General features: G+C 38.8%; 1 protein-coding gene across 1 annotated transcript; it reads right to left on the reverse strand.

Moving 5' to 3' along the window:
* Positions 1-1,862: 1,862 nt before the first annotated feature.
* LOC119730889 (NACHT, LRR and PYD domains-containing protein 3-like) lies at positions 1,863-9,333 on the reverse strand. Its single transcript, XM_038203954.1, has 5 exons — positions 9,212-9,333; positions 7,387-7,566; positions 6,548-6,604; positions 6,105-6,188; positions 1,863-5,702 (listed from the first exon to the last, which is right to left on the reverse strand). The coding sequence occupies exons 2-5, from the start codon at positions 7,547-7,549 to the stop codon at positions 3,481-3,483; spliced, it is 2,526 nt and encodes an 841-aa protein (XP_038059882.1). The 5' UTR covers positions 7,550-7,566; positions 9,212-9,333; the 3' UTR covers positions 1,863-3,480.
* Between the last annotated feature and the right edge of the window lie 8,486 nt (positions 9,334-17,819).

A 17,819-nucleotide genomic window follows, 5' to 3' on the forward strand; every position in this document is an offset into this window, starting at 1 on the left:
CTCATTTTTCTCAAACTGTGAAAACTCTTTCAACCCAATTTTTTTTCTATGATTCCATTTAGTGTTTCTCTTCATTCTGCTACATATAAACATAACCCCAAAATGCCTCTAAACCTGTTTTCCAGAGATGGGGAAACAAAGTGTGGACGTTTGCAAGTCCACACTTCGTCGCTGCTACCTACATTATGTGGACGTGTTTTGTTCGGAAGTCCACACTGCGTATGTAAGACAAGCTCACCCACATGTTCTGCATACCATTTGAGCCCCTGAGCACAATACCTACTTTTTGAGGAGCCCTCATATTGTTCCCAAATTAAGAACACTTAGTCTGGGTATGTGTGTTGTGTGTGTGGTTGTGGGTAATTTGCATATGACGTTCCAAGTATGAATTTTCAGCAGTACCCACAGGAATGTAGGGAGATTTGTCAAGGCCATACAAGTTCTTTTTTTGTATTAATTATTTTTTTTTTACAACATGTGTATGCACTTGGGCAGTAATGTGTATGCACTTGGGCAGTAAAACGAAAATCCACTTTTTTTTTTAAATATGCAAACCAAATGGACCCTTTACGCAAATGAGAATCTTGTTCTTGTTTTTTTTTTTTCTCAATGGCGTCAGCTTTTATGACTCAAACTATAAAATATAACTGAATGATGAGTCACAATTCACTTTGGCTTACATGATAGGCCTCAGAATTGACATTATTTTTTTATTTGAAAAAAAACCCAAAAAAACTAACACTTTAGATAGAGTTATAGTTATCTTGAAAGATATACACAATTGGAATTTCTACCATGATTGTATTTTTGTTTTATAAATTCACTCCCAACTAAATAATGTTGTAACACTATCTTTATAAAACGTTTTTACATGATATTTTATACAAGATATTGAACATTCGTTCATCTTTTGTAGATTGCCCTCGACTGTCTTGTCTATTACAAATCACCACAAATCCCAAGCAACCACAACTTAATCACAAGTCACCCAGTTTCAAGTCAAGTTACAAACTGAATTTAAATCATTTACAAAGGAATTCGTTTTTCGTTGTTCATGCGACCTGACTCGTGATTTGCTTTGTGATCGACTTGTGATTTGACTGGCGATTTGACTTGTGTTTGACCTGTGGTTGACTCAATTAAACAAAGAATTTTTGGGGAATCTCCTTCGATCGCCAAGCACAATTATTGAGCTATTCGTTGTAATAAAAACCGAGTTAGAATATTTACGACAAAGATGTTGAATGGAGTGCGTGATATTTTCTGAAACGTTCCTCCAAATGGAACAGTTTTTCGTCCCATGTTACAACCAAAATATCTGAGATTTTTTTTTCAATTTTTTGTATTAATTTTGTTATATAAAATGACCTCAGCTTGTTTATTCATGGACACATGTTATTAATCACGATTGTGTACATTTTCTATACCCTCACTCTAAAAGCTTTCTTTACGATGGAACTTCTGGTATTCAGTTTATCAAAAACAAACACATACATTATCTTACATACATGTATACACAGATGTTAAATAAACATATTAATTTGAATGAAACAGTGACACTATAACTCCTTTGAGATACGCAGTGATATTAATGTCATACCACAAAATACAGGTAGCGTATGTAGGAAAGAAAAATGTACAATAGAACAATAATTGTTTACACTTCTATGCAATGCTCTTATTGGAGAGGGTCATCCAATTATGGGCAAAATCAAAGCAGGCACTGTATTCAGGGTAGAGTAGCAATATTATGTAGTTTTGCCTTAACCCTATCTCCCTATAGGGGGTGTGCAAAATCGTATTGAAATTGGAGGATTCAGGATTGTTAGGGCTATTATGCAAATTTAGATCTATCTATGTCGGGTGTGGTTTTGCTTGTGGGCTGTTCATCTTCCAAAAGCCCCGAGACATAAATGACGTCACGCTTCGAGTACGTGTGCCCCGCCCCAGGTGGGAATAAGGGCCACGAGGCTCCCACTCCCATTTTGTTTAGGCAGATTGTTTTTCCATTATTTCTTGACAGATCTGTGCAGCCATACTTTTTTGACAATGCAAACCTCCCCCCCCCCCGAAGTCAAAGTCACAATGAAGGTCGAACGCTTTGGCCCCAAGCTCAGATTTTCAATCTTATTCTTTGGGATTATTTGAGGATTTCAATTCCTTGCAACTAAAATCTTTCAAAACATGTGATTTCTTGAAAGTTCACACCGTTCGGCCATTCCTCCTTGAAATTGTATGTAAATCACCCATTTTATTAACTTGAATAGATGCTACGGTTGTTTTCTGTACGTGGTAAAGGTGAGATGAACAAAATGTTTGAGAGAGAATTTGCTCTGCGGAAAGCAATCCACATCACCTAACAAAGGACTGGTCGTTTAACAAGGGGTCCGAAAAATTAAGAAGGAAAAATAAGTGGAAGAAAATTGAAGCGTACATATGTCATTATTACACACGGAATCTTTCGATTTTAACGGTTGTCGTATTCTAATAAAGGTTGACAAAATTGGCAGGACAGCTATGGGTAGTCTATGAAATAGCCGCGTGCACAATAGCGTCCATATGATATTCGTGCAGATTCGACGATTAATTATGCAAAACGAGACTGCGTCTTGTAATTGTATTGAGTTGACCTTCAGATTCTGATCGTTCAGCGGGCGCCTTCCTATCAGGTCTTCGGTAACCCGTTGTTGTACTACAAAAATATGGCAGCCAATTATTTACCAATCAACAGCTGAGGCTGAAATGACAATACAATTTCTAAAGTCGATTCCGATTGGCTGCCGCGATGCTTCGCATAACATTTACATGCGCGGATACTATATCCGGCGTTCGTACTCTGGCTCTGCACACGTAAATCTTCAGACTACTCATAGTATTTGTGATGTCGGCATGATAAACTTGCCAAACTTGAACGGGCAAACTTCCTCGGCATCGATGACAAAACGTGCCGGACAACAACCCTTTTTTTCATGAAATTTCTCGTGAGGGAAATGATTTTCATCCACGAACTTAAAGTCATGCTCTTCTGGTCTCAATGGACTTATTTGTCTTAATCAGACAATCTCGCCCTATTTTGTTATATGCACGATGTATTTGAAGTACTTTGAGATCGACTCGGTACTGGATACAATTATGAAAAATTCCGCTATTGTACGAAAACTATGCACGTAAAATGTCTCGTCGAGGAAGTCATTTTCTAACATTAACTGCCAATACCAATCCTGCAGATGACGTCATCGTGCCGCGACAATTTGCTGTATGTCCTCCCTTGACAAATCGCGGAAACTCAAGCCCAGTTTTTGGGAGTTTTGATGTCCTTTAGGTGACACAATGACTGACCTGATCCAGTTAGGATATTGAAAGACAAATCCAATACTTCAAGGTTGGGCATATTGCTAACTGCCACGGCAATGTGCTGTATGTCCTTCCCTGACAAACTGCAGTCATTCAAGACCAGTTTTTTGAGAGTTTTGATTTCCTTTAGGTAAGACAATGACCTACCGGATCCAGCAAGGGTATACATGTATTGCGAAACAAATCCAACCCCTCAAGGTTGGGCATATTTCTCACTGCCACGGCAATGTGCTTTATGTCCTTCATTGACAAACTGCAGTCATTCAAGACCAGTTTTTTGAGGGTTTTGATTTTCTTTAGGTGAGACCATGACCGACCTGATCCAGCAAGGGTCTCATTCTTAGACAAATCCAACTCTTCAAGGTTGGGCATATTGCTCAGTGCCACGGCAATGTGCTGTATGTCATTCCTTGACAAATTGCAGACACGCAAGACAAGTTTGTTGAGGGTTTTAATTTCCGTTAAGTACGACCACGACCGACGTGATCCAGCAAGCAGGGTATTGCCAGACAGATCCAATTCAACAAGGTTGGGCATACTACTCAATCCCCCCACAACGAGTTCCATGTAATACGGCATTAGACGGCAGCTCAACAAGGTCACGGACTGAAGCGACGTCATTTCTTTCAGGCAAGAGTTAAGTAAAGGTATACAGTTGTAAGAAAAAAACGATAGCCGATGCTCCGCACTTATATGAAAATCACGAAGATTTGCCATTCTAGTCATATAATTCACAAATTCTGCACCTAACGTTCCAAAGGCGACGGGTGATGTCCTCAGTGATTGTATGTTGTTAAGGTAAGCATTCCCCCCATCTTGTGTTTGGTCTGTAACGTTGTGTAGGAAGTACATCAACGATGTCAATTCATCACGGCTTTCAATTTCAACACAGAGTGTTGGAACAATAACGTGGTGTATTAACTCCAACGGTGGCAATGTCTGGCTCTGACTTTCAAAGTAACAGTGCAGGGCTAATTGTAAGTGTTTATCATCTAGAGCTCCTGCCCGTTTGACTTTATGTGATAAAATATTCAAAATTGAATTTGTACGTGGCCCTTCATTGTCACCGCAGCAAAAGCGCAGTAGATATTCAAACCCTGCTGTTTCAGACAGTTGAAGGAAGAACGTTTGAAATGGTTGTGTTTCGCCTTCCGATGTTAAACTTTGGTAGCATTTCGCAGCGCAAAATTCTTGAAAAGTCTTATGGATGAAATGAACACGTTTACAAGTGTCGATATCCTTAAAGACTCTCTGACTGGTGAGGATGCCAGATCGTATGGCCAAATCAAGTACATCCGGATCAAAATCTTCCTCTTGAAATGTTAGCTTTTGATCAGATGAAAGAAGACCGCCCAAAGCAACCTTTCCAATTGCAATAACAAGCCTTGATATTTCTTCTGTTGACGTAATGCCCTTACGTTTAAATATGTAAAACAGTGCCTTATCATAAAGACGGAACATTGTGTCAGGGAGTGTTGCACTCTCTCTCCATAACAAACACATCAATAACAACATCATGGGACTTGACGCCAAATCAGTTAGAACTGAGGATTTTATCCTCTGAAGAAGTCCGTCAGCTTTGGATGGTTCTTCTGAGTAAAATTTGTGTACATATTCCTCAATATCGTGCTTACTAAATCCCAAAACATTCACAACAGCAAACGGTTTCTGAATCAAAGTCTTCTTTACCAGTTTGTCATAGTGTGAGGGGCGGGTTGTCACAAGTACACTGCATTTTTTGTACTCTCCCTTTCGATTAAGCATTTTAAGAATCGAACTGAACTCCGTCACATCAAGTTCGGTCGACATGAATTCATCAAATCCGTCCAACAGGAACAGCACGTCCTCAGGGTTGGCTGTAATGAAGGATTTCAAATCCTCTCTATTTATGGTCTTCTTATCTAATAACTGATCAAACAATGCGTCGATCACATCCGACTTTTGTTGCAGGGAATGCATTTTCAATACAAAAACAAGTTTGTACTTTTTCAGTGCAGCAACAGAGCCACAAGCCCAATCGTAAGCAATTTTGTCAATAAGAGTCGTTTTCCCTAGACCAGCCCATCCTCTTAAAATTGCCCGTATGATTGGATGACCCTCTTTTGATTTCAGTTTGAAAATATCCCAATACGATTTTACCTTTCCCTTTAAATCAGTATCGCCCTTTTCTAATTGTAACTTTGTGTAGATGTCCATAATATGCTTTTTGTCGTCATCGACCCATGGAAGCATCTGCACGTAGCTACCCGTGCTAGTGTATATTTCTTTTAAAGCCTTCCTACACCTACTTGCAGCAGTTTGCTTAGCTCGTCTTTGCTCTGACTTTGACCGAGTAGCGTTCGTCTCTCCTGTGAAAGTAATAAATACGCCAACCGTTACAACTGGATTCCTTGTTCAATATATCGACAAAATCACGAATCAAATTGATCAATAGTTTGGATAGCCCTACTGTACTGTGTTTAATTGAGTCAATCACAGCTCAACCACAAGTCAAATCACCAGTCAAATCGCAAGTCAATCAAGAGCCAAATCACCATTGTCTATTAAAACCCGATCTGAAAACCTCTTCAATTCAGTTCGCAGGGCAAAACATTTTGATACATTTTCTTTACACAAAAGCAAATTTAGATATTTTTCTATGAGAATGGATGTCAACTGATTGGTCCACCGTAGCCTTATTAGTTTTGAAAGTTGCCGGCAAACTTTTGTGTACAAAGCAAAAGAAAAAGTAGATCTGCGTGTGGACTTACCTGCCGGAGCAGTAGGCATGCTTGTATTACGTGGTATCCCTTGTTCACTGTCCTCTTCCTGGCTCCGTGAGTGACGCCGACGACCTGAAAAAATATGCAATCCGAGAGTTACTTTGGGATTAAGGCATTGTCCTTTGCAGTTATGTTATAGGAAAAAGTGTGTTTTTAAATAAATGCCTATAAAAGAACCTCAACAAAATCTGGATTGAGAAAGCGGGGGGGGGGGGGGGGGATGTCCCTCCGATAATTATTAGGCATTGGACACCAAAGGCGTTGTTCCTCCCCCAATAAGTATCCCAGTGCGTTTATGTTTTAACCAAAATGAACCTAAATTGGCACCGTAATAATATTAAAACTAAACAATGTTAAAGCTCTACTAATTAATCTTTAAAACGTTTTTAGGTATAAAGACTTGGCAATGTAATAATTAACTAACTTCATACCTGTTGTGCTCCGCTGTCGACGTCTACCGATGACATTATCACCATTCAAATATTTCACTAATGAAAAGAAAGACAATGCCATAATTAAAAGAAATACCCATTATTAGGTCACCAACAACCTTTCCCACGTGTTTCATATGAGGTAAATGAGAATATAAGAAATTCAAATAATGTTTACAGATATACTATCCCTGCTCTTTCTTGAATTCGATTTTTTTATAATCCAGATAAATCTTTAACTTGTATGTTTTTACTTCAATATTTTGTCTATTTTGAGCGTGTGCATCCCTACGAAAAACAATTTTAAGTTTGGATTGTATTTTCACACATTTAAAACATATCCAATTACCTGCGTCGGAGTAGGGACCACTATGTTTGCGGGGGGGGGGGAGGGTGTCTACCCAATGTTCCCTAATACCTATATTCCCCAGTTCCAATGTTACCCAATACCTATGTTCCCCAAAATCCTTAGGATTAGGGTTGGGGTTAGGGTTAGGGTTAGGGTTGGAGAACCGTTATTGGGCAACTCTTATCCTAAGGATTTGGGGGAACATAGGTATTGGGCCTGGGGAACATAGGTATGCACTGTGCACCCTTTGCGGGTGTATACCAGTAAATCAATTCCCATAGGCACCAATGATAATACCCCACCTCAAACAAAATTGGGGAAAATACTAACGAGTCTTACAGGTCATCAAGACATACATCAAATTAAAGCTTGATTTGCCCATTTAGAAAAAATGATTACTCAGTCCATTGCACACCCCCCCACCCCAACTCTCGGATCCTCTGCCCTGAAACAATTTTAAGGTAGGCAGTGATTATCCAATCATACTCACACAATCCCAGAATTAGGGCGAACAAAGCTATCAAAACAGTCGGGATTCCAATGCCAATGACTGCCCAGGTCCTGGCATCCAATCCTGATCCTTCAGGTGTAGGCTTGAGCACGGTGGGCCTGGGAGCAGCCGAAATGGTTGTCATGTTGTCTGATGTTGTCATTGCTATAGTGCGCTGAACTGTACAAATGAATAACAGTAGTTAAAAAAAAACTTTAGGACTTATACTATAACAATTATTATCAATTAAGTACTATAATATTTTAAAAATATTTTTAAAATCTTTCTTTTTGACCCACCCTGTATATTATACAGGGTTGGTCAAAAAGAAAGAAAGAAATATTTTAAAAATATTTTTAAAAACTTTCTTTTTGACCCACCCTGTATATTATACAGGGTTGGTCAAAAAGAAAGAAAGAAATATTTTAAAAATATTTGGCTAGCTCCATTTCACTCACAAACAATTGGGACAACGTACATCCTATTGACTTTTAACTTTGAAATTTAATGTAATTTGCATACTCTATTCCAAGTTATGTCTATTTCAATAAAAAAATCACAAAACTCGCCTGTCCACTACTGATCATTTACCGTTCTACGAACCGATGAATGCCTATTGAGTACAATGAAACGTGGACGTGTAATCTGTAATACTCACCCAGCTCTATGGCAATTCCATTGACAGCTATATAAATTGGTTCTCTTAGTAAAACGTTCATAACTCCTGACAGCATGGATCAATATTTGAGTATTTTTTTTTTGAGATGAGTGAAAGAAGATGCTCTTTTAGATATATTTCATTGGTGTTTCAAATTTGATTGCTTTTTAAGTAAATAATCATTAACTTGGGTAACTTTCTTTTTGACTCACCCTGTATACATGTGTGTTATATTACCATTAAGATTGTAATGAAGTATGAGTGTAAATATTAGTAGGGAATAAAAATAACGTAGTATTACAAATAGTTCGGCTATTTAATGTGAACTGCTGAAAAGAATCATCGATAAGACTTCTTCATATTCTCTTTGTCCGCTTCATCTTTGTTATTAAATAAGTATTTTACGTATATTTATTGGTTGTACGCATTGCAAAATATGACAGTATGACATAAATATTCTAGAAAAAATTAAAAAAAAAAAAAACCAACAAAGGCCTAATGCAGCGAATGTATCAGCACTGATTTTTCTTCTCAAAATGGTTCGGTACTAGGCTTTCACTCTGATAAATCAAACATCACAAAAACTTTGTGAGTAAAAAATAGTCGCTGTATATTACTGTTGAACGATTATAATAAGAATATTTCTAGTAATACCGAAATTCGATACTGATCAACCGAAATCTAAACTAGAATCGATTCTCCTAGACCGATATTCACTACATGAATATGGAACAATGGAAAACTACTGAATTCCAGCCTTTAGATTCCAGGACATTGTTTGGTGAAATTCCCATTGTGGTTCACATGAATATTCATGAGTCTTTACACAATCACTATAACAAGTTTTAGCGTGGTAAATAAGGGTTTTGTTTCGATTTACTTGATAAATTCTCGCCTCTATCAACCCCTGTCTATACACGGAATTATGCCTTCACACACACACAATTACACACAAACCACACACAGACGTGGTTTCAGCAAGTGTAGCCGTCCATTACACAGTCTAGTGCACCTTGCCAGTGCATGTATAACGTAGCCTTAGCAGTGACCGCACTTTCAATGGAAACAGACTTCCAACGGTTAGGCCTGAAAATTCAAATTATTATTATCAACAAAAACCTACAAAAATGCGTTTATCATACGGTAATTCTGAACTCAATCTCTCACCTTTATCTCAACCTCGGTATCGGTAATAGACACTAAGCCTTGTATGTTCAATTTGTGCATCAAATGACAATCCAAAGACCTTACTGACACGAATATTTTTCACTAAAGTTCCGCCAAAATGGAAGTTGTCGGGGGAGAATACGTCATGAACTATGTTCCCGATAAACTTGTTCAAGTACTTTCATTGTTGGTAAGTTTGCGGCTGGAAGGTGTGACGAAATAAGGGGCGGATACAGAAATATATTTTCTGGTGGAGGTAGGAGGGCTAGATTATTCTTTTTTTCAAAAAAGGGGAAGGGGATTAACAATATAGGATCATGTGCTATTTCTACATGTAATATTATAGCATGCGAGGAAGATACGCAAAGTCTTAATTTCCGAAGTCAACATGTGTCTTCACTCCTCCAATTAAAAACAAAAATCGTTGTTTTTGTTGTTGTTGTGGGGGGGGGGGGGGTGGCGCCCATGGCCCCACCTTCTCCGCTAATGAACAAAAATTAGCTTAATAAGTTAATACACAGTCGGAATGGTATATCCATGTACACGCATTTGTAGCAATTGATACTTTTGCCTTGAATTTTGCCTGAGAAATGATTTCATAACTAAATAAAATGAATTAATACTTCAGTATAAATGGTACATGTATTAACACTCCCAGGCTATGGTAAAAAAGCACAAAACACCACGGAGGACTTGGCACGTCTATTTGTTTGCATTCCACAACACGTACCGCTCCATAAAAATGTGCAGTGAACCCTAACAAGTTCACGAACGCGTAAATTGTGAAGGTCTATACAACATCATTCACGCTTATTTTCATAACCGTTCCTTGTGAGTAAAATGCATAATTGCGATATGTGTCTCGGTGAGACAAGAGGTAAACGATATACAAATGCCAAAACGCTATCTAAGGTGTTTTGTTTGTAATACAGAAACAAAATGTTACCAGTTTGTACTTAAACTGTAAGTTGTACTTTATTAATGTAACATATCAGCCACTTTCTGCAAATTGGATTGAATTGCCTGGCCCTCTGAATTCAGTATCGAAACTAAGGAAAAAATTTAATAAAAGGAAGGTGCGTGTACGTGTAGCACACTGAATTAAAAAAAAAACACCAAGAGCATCAAAACTATTATACCAGTCTTTCCACAAGATAAGAAACAACATAATACACGAATGGGCAATACCGCCGCGCACAAGTTGACATGGGTGAACTTTTATGAAGGCTTCAGGACTACAAGCATTACAACCTCAAAATGGTATCAAATTAAAGGGGGCAACAATAACTTTCATCTGAGTGGTGTTCCAGAGAGATGCGGCCAATTGCATATTTTTCCAAAATAAATGGGGGGGGGGGAGCTAAATTTTTTTCTGACTTTTTGAAATTACATGAATGTACTGTATATGCTCTGCACAGATACATTTACATTTACACAGTCATCTGCGTCAACACAACAGTGCGCGCGCATTGTTTTACGACACTCGTAGATTTATAATAAGTATATAAATATGACGACACTAACACGTTTTTCAGTGTAACTTGTCGCGGTTCTGGCAAGATGTAAACTACAATCCCGGCCAAATCTCGCAGGGCTTCCAACACCTCGGTCCTCACTCAATATTTTGTCTCTCATTGCGCAGTGTGTGCTCCATTAGCTGGAGAGAACAACATCATCAGTGGAGCGGGGGAGCGGGGGAGCGGGGGGGGGGGGGAGCGGGGAAACAGGGGAGTGGGTGACCGTGGGAGGCTCAGGAAGTGTCCCAACCATTTTGGCCGAGATCGAAGCGGGTTTTGTGATTTTTCCTCTTTTTTTTTAAACACCAACTTATAGTTATTCCGACTTAGGCTAAAAAAAAATTGTCGGTCTCTGGTCAGACCGAAGTTCCGGAATTAATGCGGCGACGCGGTTTTTAATTTTTTTTGGTGGCTTTTTTCCCCAAGCTTGAATTGTACAGACAATTGATACTATTTTGCTTTTTTGTGTTCTCATTATACATTGGTGTCCTCCATAATTTGCCTTGGTGCCCTCGATCAATTGCCTTGGTGCAATTTCCTCATTCCTTGGTGCTCCTTGGTACAAAAATTTGAGGAGGTGCGGTACTAGAGGGCGCTGGTGTAGCTTCCGTGTTAATTTCTATATGGTTAATTTGAAGAAAAATAAGGTTGACGCGCATGATTAAAAACGACGCGCGCGCTGACCAGAGACCGAGTATTTTATTGGCCTTAATTCAAGTGTATGAGAAACCTAAATGCTTTGACTTCAAAGAAAAAAGGCAGACAGTTGACGGAAGACCCCCGTTAATGTGTCGCAAGTTACCATGGAATTGATATATGTAATTCATTACGTTACACATATATATATATATATATCATTTTATATGCACTGATAGAAATCCAATGCAACAATTTTGCCAAGGTAGAAGAACAAAACTGCTGCGGAAATGGATATCACTATTTAGGAACAAATAGCTAATAATACTGCACGGCAATATAAGGTCTAGTAAGCATTATCGAGTCCCAGAAAATTTGGGATTGTGGTTACAAATTTCCGCCTTCACGCACAGACAAATGTGTTTCACAAAAGGGATCATGTGGCGCCCGAGTTGGACCCAATCGGCGGGTACAATGGGAGGTTCACGGCACGATCTCTCAAGAGACAATTTTACTACTTAAGCACTAAAAGGCATTATTGTCCAATGCTTTCGTTATACGTTTCAATCATGTCGTCCATCAATTTGCCGGAAATTCGAAGATTTCTTGACCGGATAAACCGTCCCATTAGTCTAGCTTCGCACCATCATTAAATTTGTCCGGAATTCGGGTTGTTTTCAGGCTTCTTAAGTTGAACTAAAAGGCATTATTGTCCAATGCTTTCGTTATACGTTTCAATCATGTCTTCCATCAATTTGCCGGAAATTCGAAGATTTCTTGACCGGATAAACCGTCCCATTAGTCTAGCTTCGCACCATCAGAAAAATTTGTCCGGAATTCGGGTTGTTTTCAGGCTTCTTAAGTTGAACGCAGAGCCACGTTGCTTATCAAAATGCAAAGTCGTTTAATTTTCAAAAATAGTAATTTTTGATAACTTTGATATGTTATGTATATTTGCATTCCCCATTCTCTTCAACAAATTCGACCCCCCCCCCCTTTTGGGAGGGGGCGGGGCGTTTGCAACCGTCTGAAAATAGGCTTTAGCTTTGGTTACAAACTTGCGAGCAGACTGGCTGCCGGTCCATATGTTATCGATACTGATTATGGGGCGGGAACTAGCCTAACTCACGGAACGGAATTATTGTCCAGGCCTCAATTTCAAATTTTGTAAAATATTTATTCAATATCTATGGCCAAAAAAAGTCTCCGGTTTCTGGTATGGAGCTTGCCCAAAAAGTGGTGCGGCGACGCGGCTTTTTAATTTTTTTTTTACCTGTTTTTTTTTGCTTCAAATGTCGGCTGATGACTGCAAATGGTGCCCGGCTAAACTTAGTGCAAATATATGGGAGTCCAGAGAGGCCACATAAAGCTTATTCTCGATCATGACCCCATCTAAAAACACGTTAAAATTGTGCAGCAGCAGGATTCCAGTCAAACCAGTGAGTTTGGCGGTTTTATTGAAAAAAAAAAACTTTTCCATTTTGCCGACGCGCATGGCTACGGCGACGCGCGCGCATACCAGAAACCGGAGACTTTTTTTTTGGCCTAAACGAGGGCCGATTTGTATTTTTCGGTCGATGTCTCATCAAAAGTGAATAACTTTTCTATTGCTAGAAATTACGAAAAGGAATTCTTGTGAAACTCGAAAATAGCACGGGAATGACATCTTTAATATGAGTGGAAAGGGAGGGGAAAAGGCACTGAATTACTATTTTATAGTTTTAACGAATGACCATTTTAACCACGATTGGTGTAATTCTCTAAATAGACCCTTTCATAAAATTGGTCACTGCTCAGTCAACCGTGAATGTAAGGACATGACCAGGGTGTCATTTTAAAGAGGAGATTCAACCCTAACAGAGGATATCTCCCTTTGATTCACATGTGCCCTACTTCTGTTCTAATTAGCAATAATATCTAGGTTTCGTTTTTTTATTTATCCACCCTGTACAGTGTGATGAATGTGATCCTGGCCGTCTTAAAAAAATACCATGTCGATAATGAAGGCCGAATTCGAATGATCATCACAGCCAAAGCAATGCATTTTAACTCGTTTCAAGACAAATCAGTTTTGAGCTTTTTATCAAAATGAAAAATTGAATGGTCCTCACTCGTAAAGATAAAGAGGGGCTTATAGTTCGTGATCATATATCACGAAGCAGACATTATTGCATACGATCATCATATTCGCAATAATAGGCTACTGTTATGACTAGTCTTTTGCTTTGGCGTTGAAGCAAATTCGATGGGAACAATCCATCACCTGTGAAGCATACAGAAATCATCGCTTAATGGAGAATACTCATTTATAATATGCCCCCAATGCATTCATAGACTTTTGACTGACACAGCTGTACTTGTGTCTTTGGACATGTTATTCGACTATTGCGTGTCTCACTTTCAAATTGCAAACTTTGATGTCACATAATTACATCATAACTTGCACACTGTATCACAAACAGGAGAATTTACGAACAATTGTTCAAGCATATTGACGACACATGTGGGTGCAAGTGGCATCAGGCAGTTGACTATTAAAAGCCAAATATTTTTGCCTCTTGTTGAAAAAGCAAGAAAGGATTCAATACATAAACATGACTATTATTTCTGTTTGTCATCAAATTAAAAACTGTAGCTTTGAAGAATATTTAGACGATTTCTCTCAGTAAATTCTTGGACCACATGGTTAAAATCTTGAATGCAATAATCCTTTCCATCCCATTGCTTTAAAGGGACAATAAGTCCATAAATGCGCCTAATTGAGCTACAGAAAAAAATGATATTAATTTGAAAGAGCGTTTAAAAGTGGGATATAAACGTCCACCGAACCATCCTTTTAAAAAAAAACTGGGCGATTTTGTGTTATTCTTGCAAGAACCATGCCAGAACGAATTTCGGGGGTCACAATGTTAAAATCGAGCTGTTGGGTACTAGCTGTGAATCCTGCATTCGGTACAATTCGAGGGGCAACATCTGTGTTTTGGTTCTTTATTGGTATTGAATGGACACGGCTAGAAATACGTGTGCCACAAAATGTCCGCCGTGTCCGATAAACAGCCGGTTTTTCCGTCTCTTCTCGGGAACGGTAGGAAATTAGGTTAGTTTCCTTTCAATCAGACCTTAGAAATAGGATAGGTACACAATCCACCCTGTGAATTCAATGCACGACGGAAGCCAAAAGGGGGAGAGAATTCTTGAATGTAGATGTGACAAGTAGCCTAGTGGATTTGATTATTCCCTGCAACTGCTAGGCCTATAAACAATGGATTGTGCTTGACTTACAAATCCAAATGCCCATTAATCTGAATTATGTACCTGCAATATTCCTATGTAGGGCCTATGTCAACAGGGTCATTTTCGTATTTCGAATACCGGCCGCACACAGAAATCGCCTACCAGCGTGCTGAGTCATTTGGATGCTAATTTGACGGACAGTAGAATTGATTGGGTTATTTGTGCGGGGAAGTAATTTTGTAATGGGGGTATTAAGACCTCTTGCTGGCAGTTTGTAATCTTAATAATCACTACTAGTCCCTGCATGTCCTTGGGCATTTTACGCACCATTTATTTCCTCCTAATCAGCACTAATTGAGGTGATCATAGAGGTGACACGACCAAATTATGGCATGATTCTTTAACTGCTCAACGGATGTTTTCTGTTTCGTTTTGCTTGTGCAGTCACGGTTTAAGGTTTCAGGCCAGTAAATAAAGAGGCTCAAACTGCCTACGCCGACCATAAAAAACATCACTATTGTATTATCCCTCAAGTATCTGTCTGCATTTGAGGATTTGTAGCAATGAAAGGTCCCAGCTAGAGACCGGAATTTGAACCGGAATTCCTGACAAATAGTTGCTCTACTTCTAGGGGAACATGCATACAATCATATCACCATCTACGGGTTCGAAAACAAAATAATATAAATATTAATAATAATAATTATAATTATCTGGGATTGAACATTTGGGAGACATTCTCATAGACTTGTGCACACAATTTTTCAAATTTGCCCTCACCCAATATTCTCTTGTCCTTTTTTTTTTAACGAATTTCGGTATGTTTACCAATTAGACAACGTACGACTAACAAAAAAACCTAATTGCAACGGCAAAATGTTGCCTCGATCGGGGGCTGTGACATGACTGGGAGACATGAAAATGTCTCCCTAATGACCGATGTCTCCCACCGTTCGAACAAATTACGACAACATGTCTCCTTAATGGTACATTTAGTGGAATAAACGTGAGTATCTATAAAGCGCACGTATCCACAAGGACTGGTGGTCAAAGCGCTACATCATTATTACCCCTGCTCATCGGGCCCATGAAACATTCCTAACACCACCTCAGCTCCCTGGGGAGTACACAGCTCGATGCTGCCATTTCGGCGCAACTGAGCAGCTAAATCCACTACACTAGCAATCTCTGCCCTCACACGTACCAATTTACATTACAACTGGGTGGAGAGAAGCAATGACTGAATACAGGCCTTTTCCGAGGGCACAAATCCTGGTACATACCGTTATTTCGTTATACCATTTTGGATTTCCTCAAAAACAAAAACAGTCAACGAACCATTGACCGTTTTGTCGTTTTACAGTTTTGTTAAACGGTCAAATGGTATCAAGTTGAATAATGACCTTTTTGTTATTTTTTTTAAATTGTAAAAAGCGATAAACGGTTATTTGCTTAATTTTTTTTTAGAGTGTTGTTCCATGACTCCTGGCTGGACACGAGCACACAACCTGCAGCTTTACCCGCAGACCACGAATCCAATGCCCATAAACCACGAGGTCACAGCACTCCACTAAAACAAAAATAAAACAAGCTCGAGATGATCTCGGAAGCTGCAGGCCAATGAGTTTGTGTTCGTGCATGAGTGACGTGATTGTGCCATGTAATTTATCAATGCAAACTTTAATAGTGACCTCGATAATGCAACTCTGTCCTCCCTGGAGACCCATTCAAGTGACACAGTGCCTCAGGCAGGAGTTTGCCAGGGTGATGTACAGTGCACAGGCGCCGCTTGCACGCTGATCGTTTGTTACGAACGAACAAACTAACGGAGAGACAAGACTCGTTGAGTCGCAGCTATGTATCACCAACCATGGAGCTGTGCACCAACTATACACGTTCACCAAACATAATAAATTATCACCAACTACACGGTCAACAGTAAACTTGTGTTTTGGCACATGGCACCGACTCGATTTTAGTAGCGAACGTGCAGATGCTGATATTATATTTCATTTTCGAACGGGTAAATGGTGGTAATTTTCTTTTATAAAGTATTCCTTTACAATTCGAATATTTTAAAGTGTATATTTCCTTCTGCCCTGAAATTGCAAGCACTCCACTAATCAAAATATCAATCGTTTATGGGAAAAAACTATATTATATTTGTCAGAGATATATACATTAATGTGATAACTGATATTGAAGAAATATTCTAATTGAAAGGGCACCTCTGTAAGTTCTCCCTAAAAATGCATGTCACTGGAAATTAGGCTCAATTACGTGGTAGAGTAGTTTTTTGCATAACATATTCTGTATCTTAGTCTTGGGAGCTTGAACAATTTATTATTCCATGATCAAAATGTCGCTCCTTATCAAATTAGAGCTTTCATTTTCTTTTGAGAGTCCATTAGAATTTATTCCAGTGATTAAATCTATTTTTAGGTAGCCAATGGAATCCGAGCATCCTTCGTCCCTTCATTTAGCTGGACTATGTTAATTAAAAGGAAAAAAGCAGTCAGATATTCAGAAACACTTTTGTGAAGAATATAAATACACAACATGTACTAAAATAGTCCCATGACACTTTGTTCTAAGATTGTTTCGCAAGACAGTTACTTTCTCAGGATTCATAAACTGAATGTATAAATCAGGATGAATTATAATACATAATGGAATGTATTAAAACATGTATAACACAACTCGTTTTATTTACTTTCTCTGCCTTTACTTTTGTAATTAAAAATCCATGCATCATTGATATTGACAACGAGTGCCAACATGCGCCATTTCTACATAAATGTTTTTGTTTCAGCCCTCACCTTTAAAAGTTGAGATATAAACATTGAAGCCTATAAACCTACAAAACAGTCTCTGAAACACAAGTTCTTACTAAGGGAATACAAATGATTTTGCCAGTTTTAAACAAGTAGATAAACGATAATGACGACGGCCATTAGCTGCGTCCACGTACTTGTTCAATACCGGCCAACCCATTACCATTCATAAATACCTCTCAGTCAAAACATCTAAACAAGACAAAAAAAAGCGAATTTTCCAGCCTTTTCCCCAACAATTTTACCTCATTCTTTTGTGAAACACCCCTCTGTCAATGTCTATGCTATGTCCCCCGCGCGTGCGTGGCGTAGAACGCAGCGGTGCAGGAATAAAGTGTTTAAAACCAGCCGGTGTTTTATCAGCAGTTTAAAATCACCAAAGTGACG

This window comes from Patiria miniata, unplaced genomic scaffold (genome assembly GCF_015706575.1).
Source record: "Patiria miniata isolate m_02_andy unplaced genomic scaffold, ASM1570657v1 HiC_scaffold_22, whole genome shotgun sequence".
NCBI classification, from domain to species: domain Eukaryota; kingdom Metazoa; phylum Echinodermata; class Asteroidea; order Valvatida; family Asterinidae; genus Patiria; species Patiria miniata.

Excerpts from the sequence above, each read along its gene's own strand:
- LOC119730889 (XM_038203954.1), bottom strand. The coding sequence starts at position 7,549 with ATGACAACATCAGACAACATGACAACCATTTCGGCTGCTCCCAGGCCC. Across the intron at positions 6,189-6,547 it reads TCGACAGCGGAGCACAACAG|GTCGTCGGCGTCACTCACGG; the intron begins GTATGAAGTTAG and ends ATATTTTTTCAG. Across the intron at positions 5,703-6,104 it reads CATGCCTACTGCTCCGGCAG|GAGAGACGAACGCTACTCGG; the intron begins GTAAGTCCACAC and ends TTACTTTCACAG.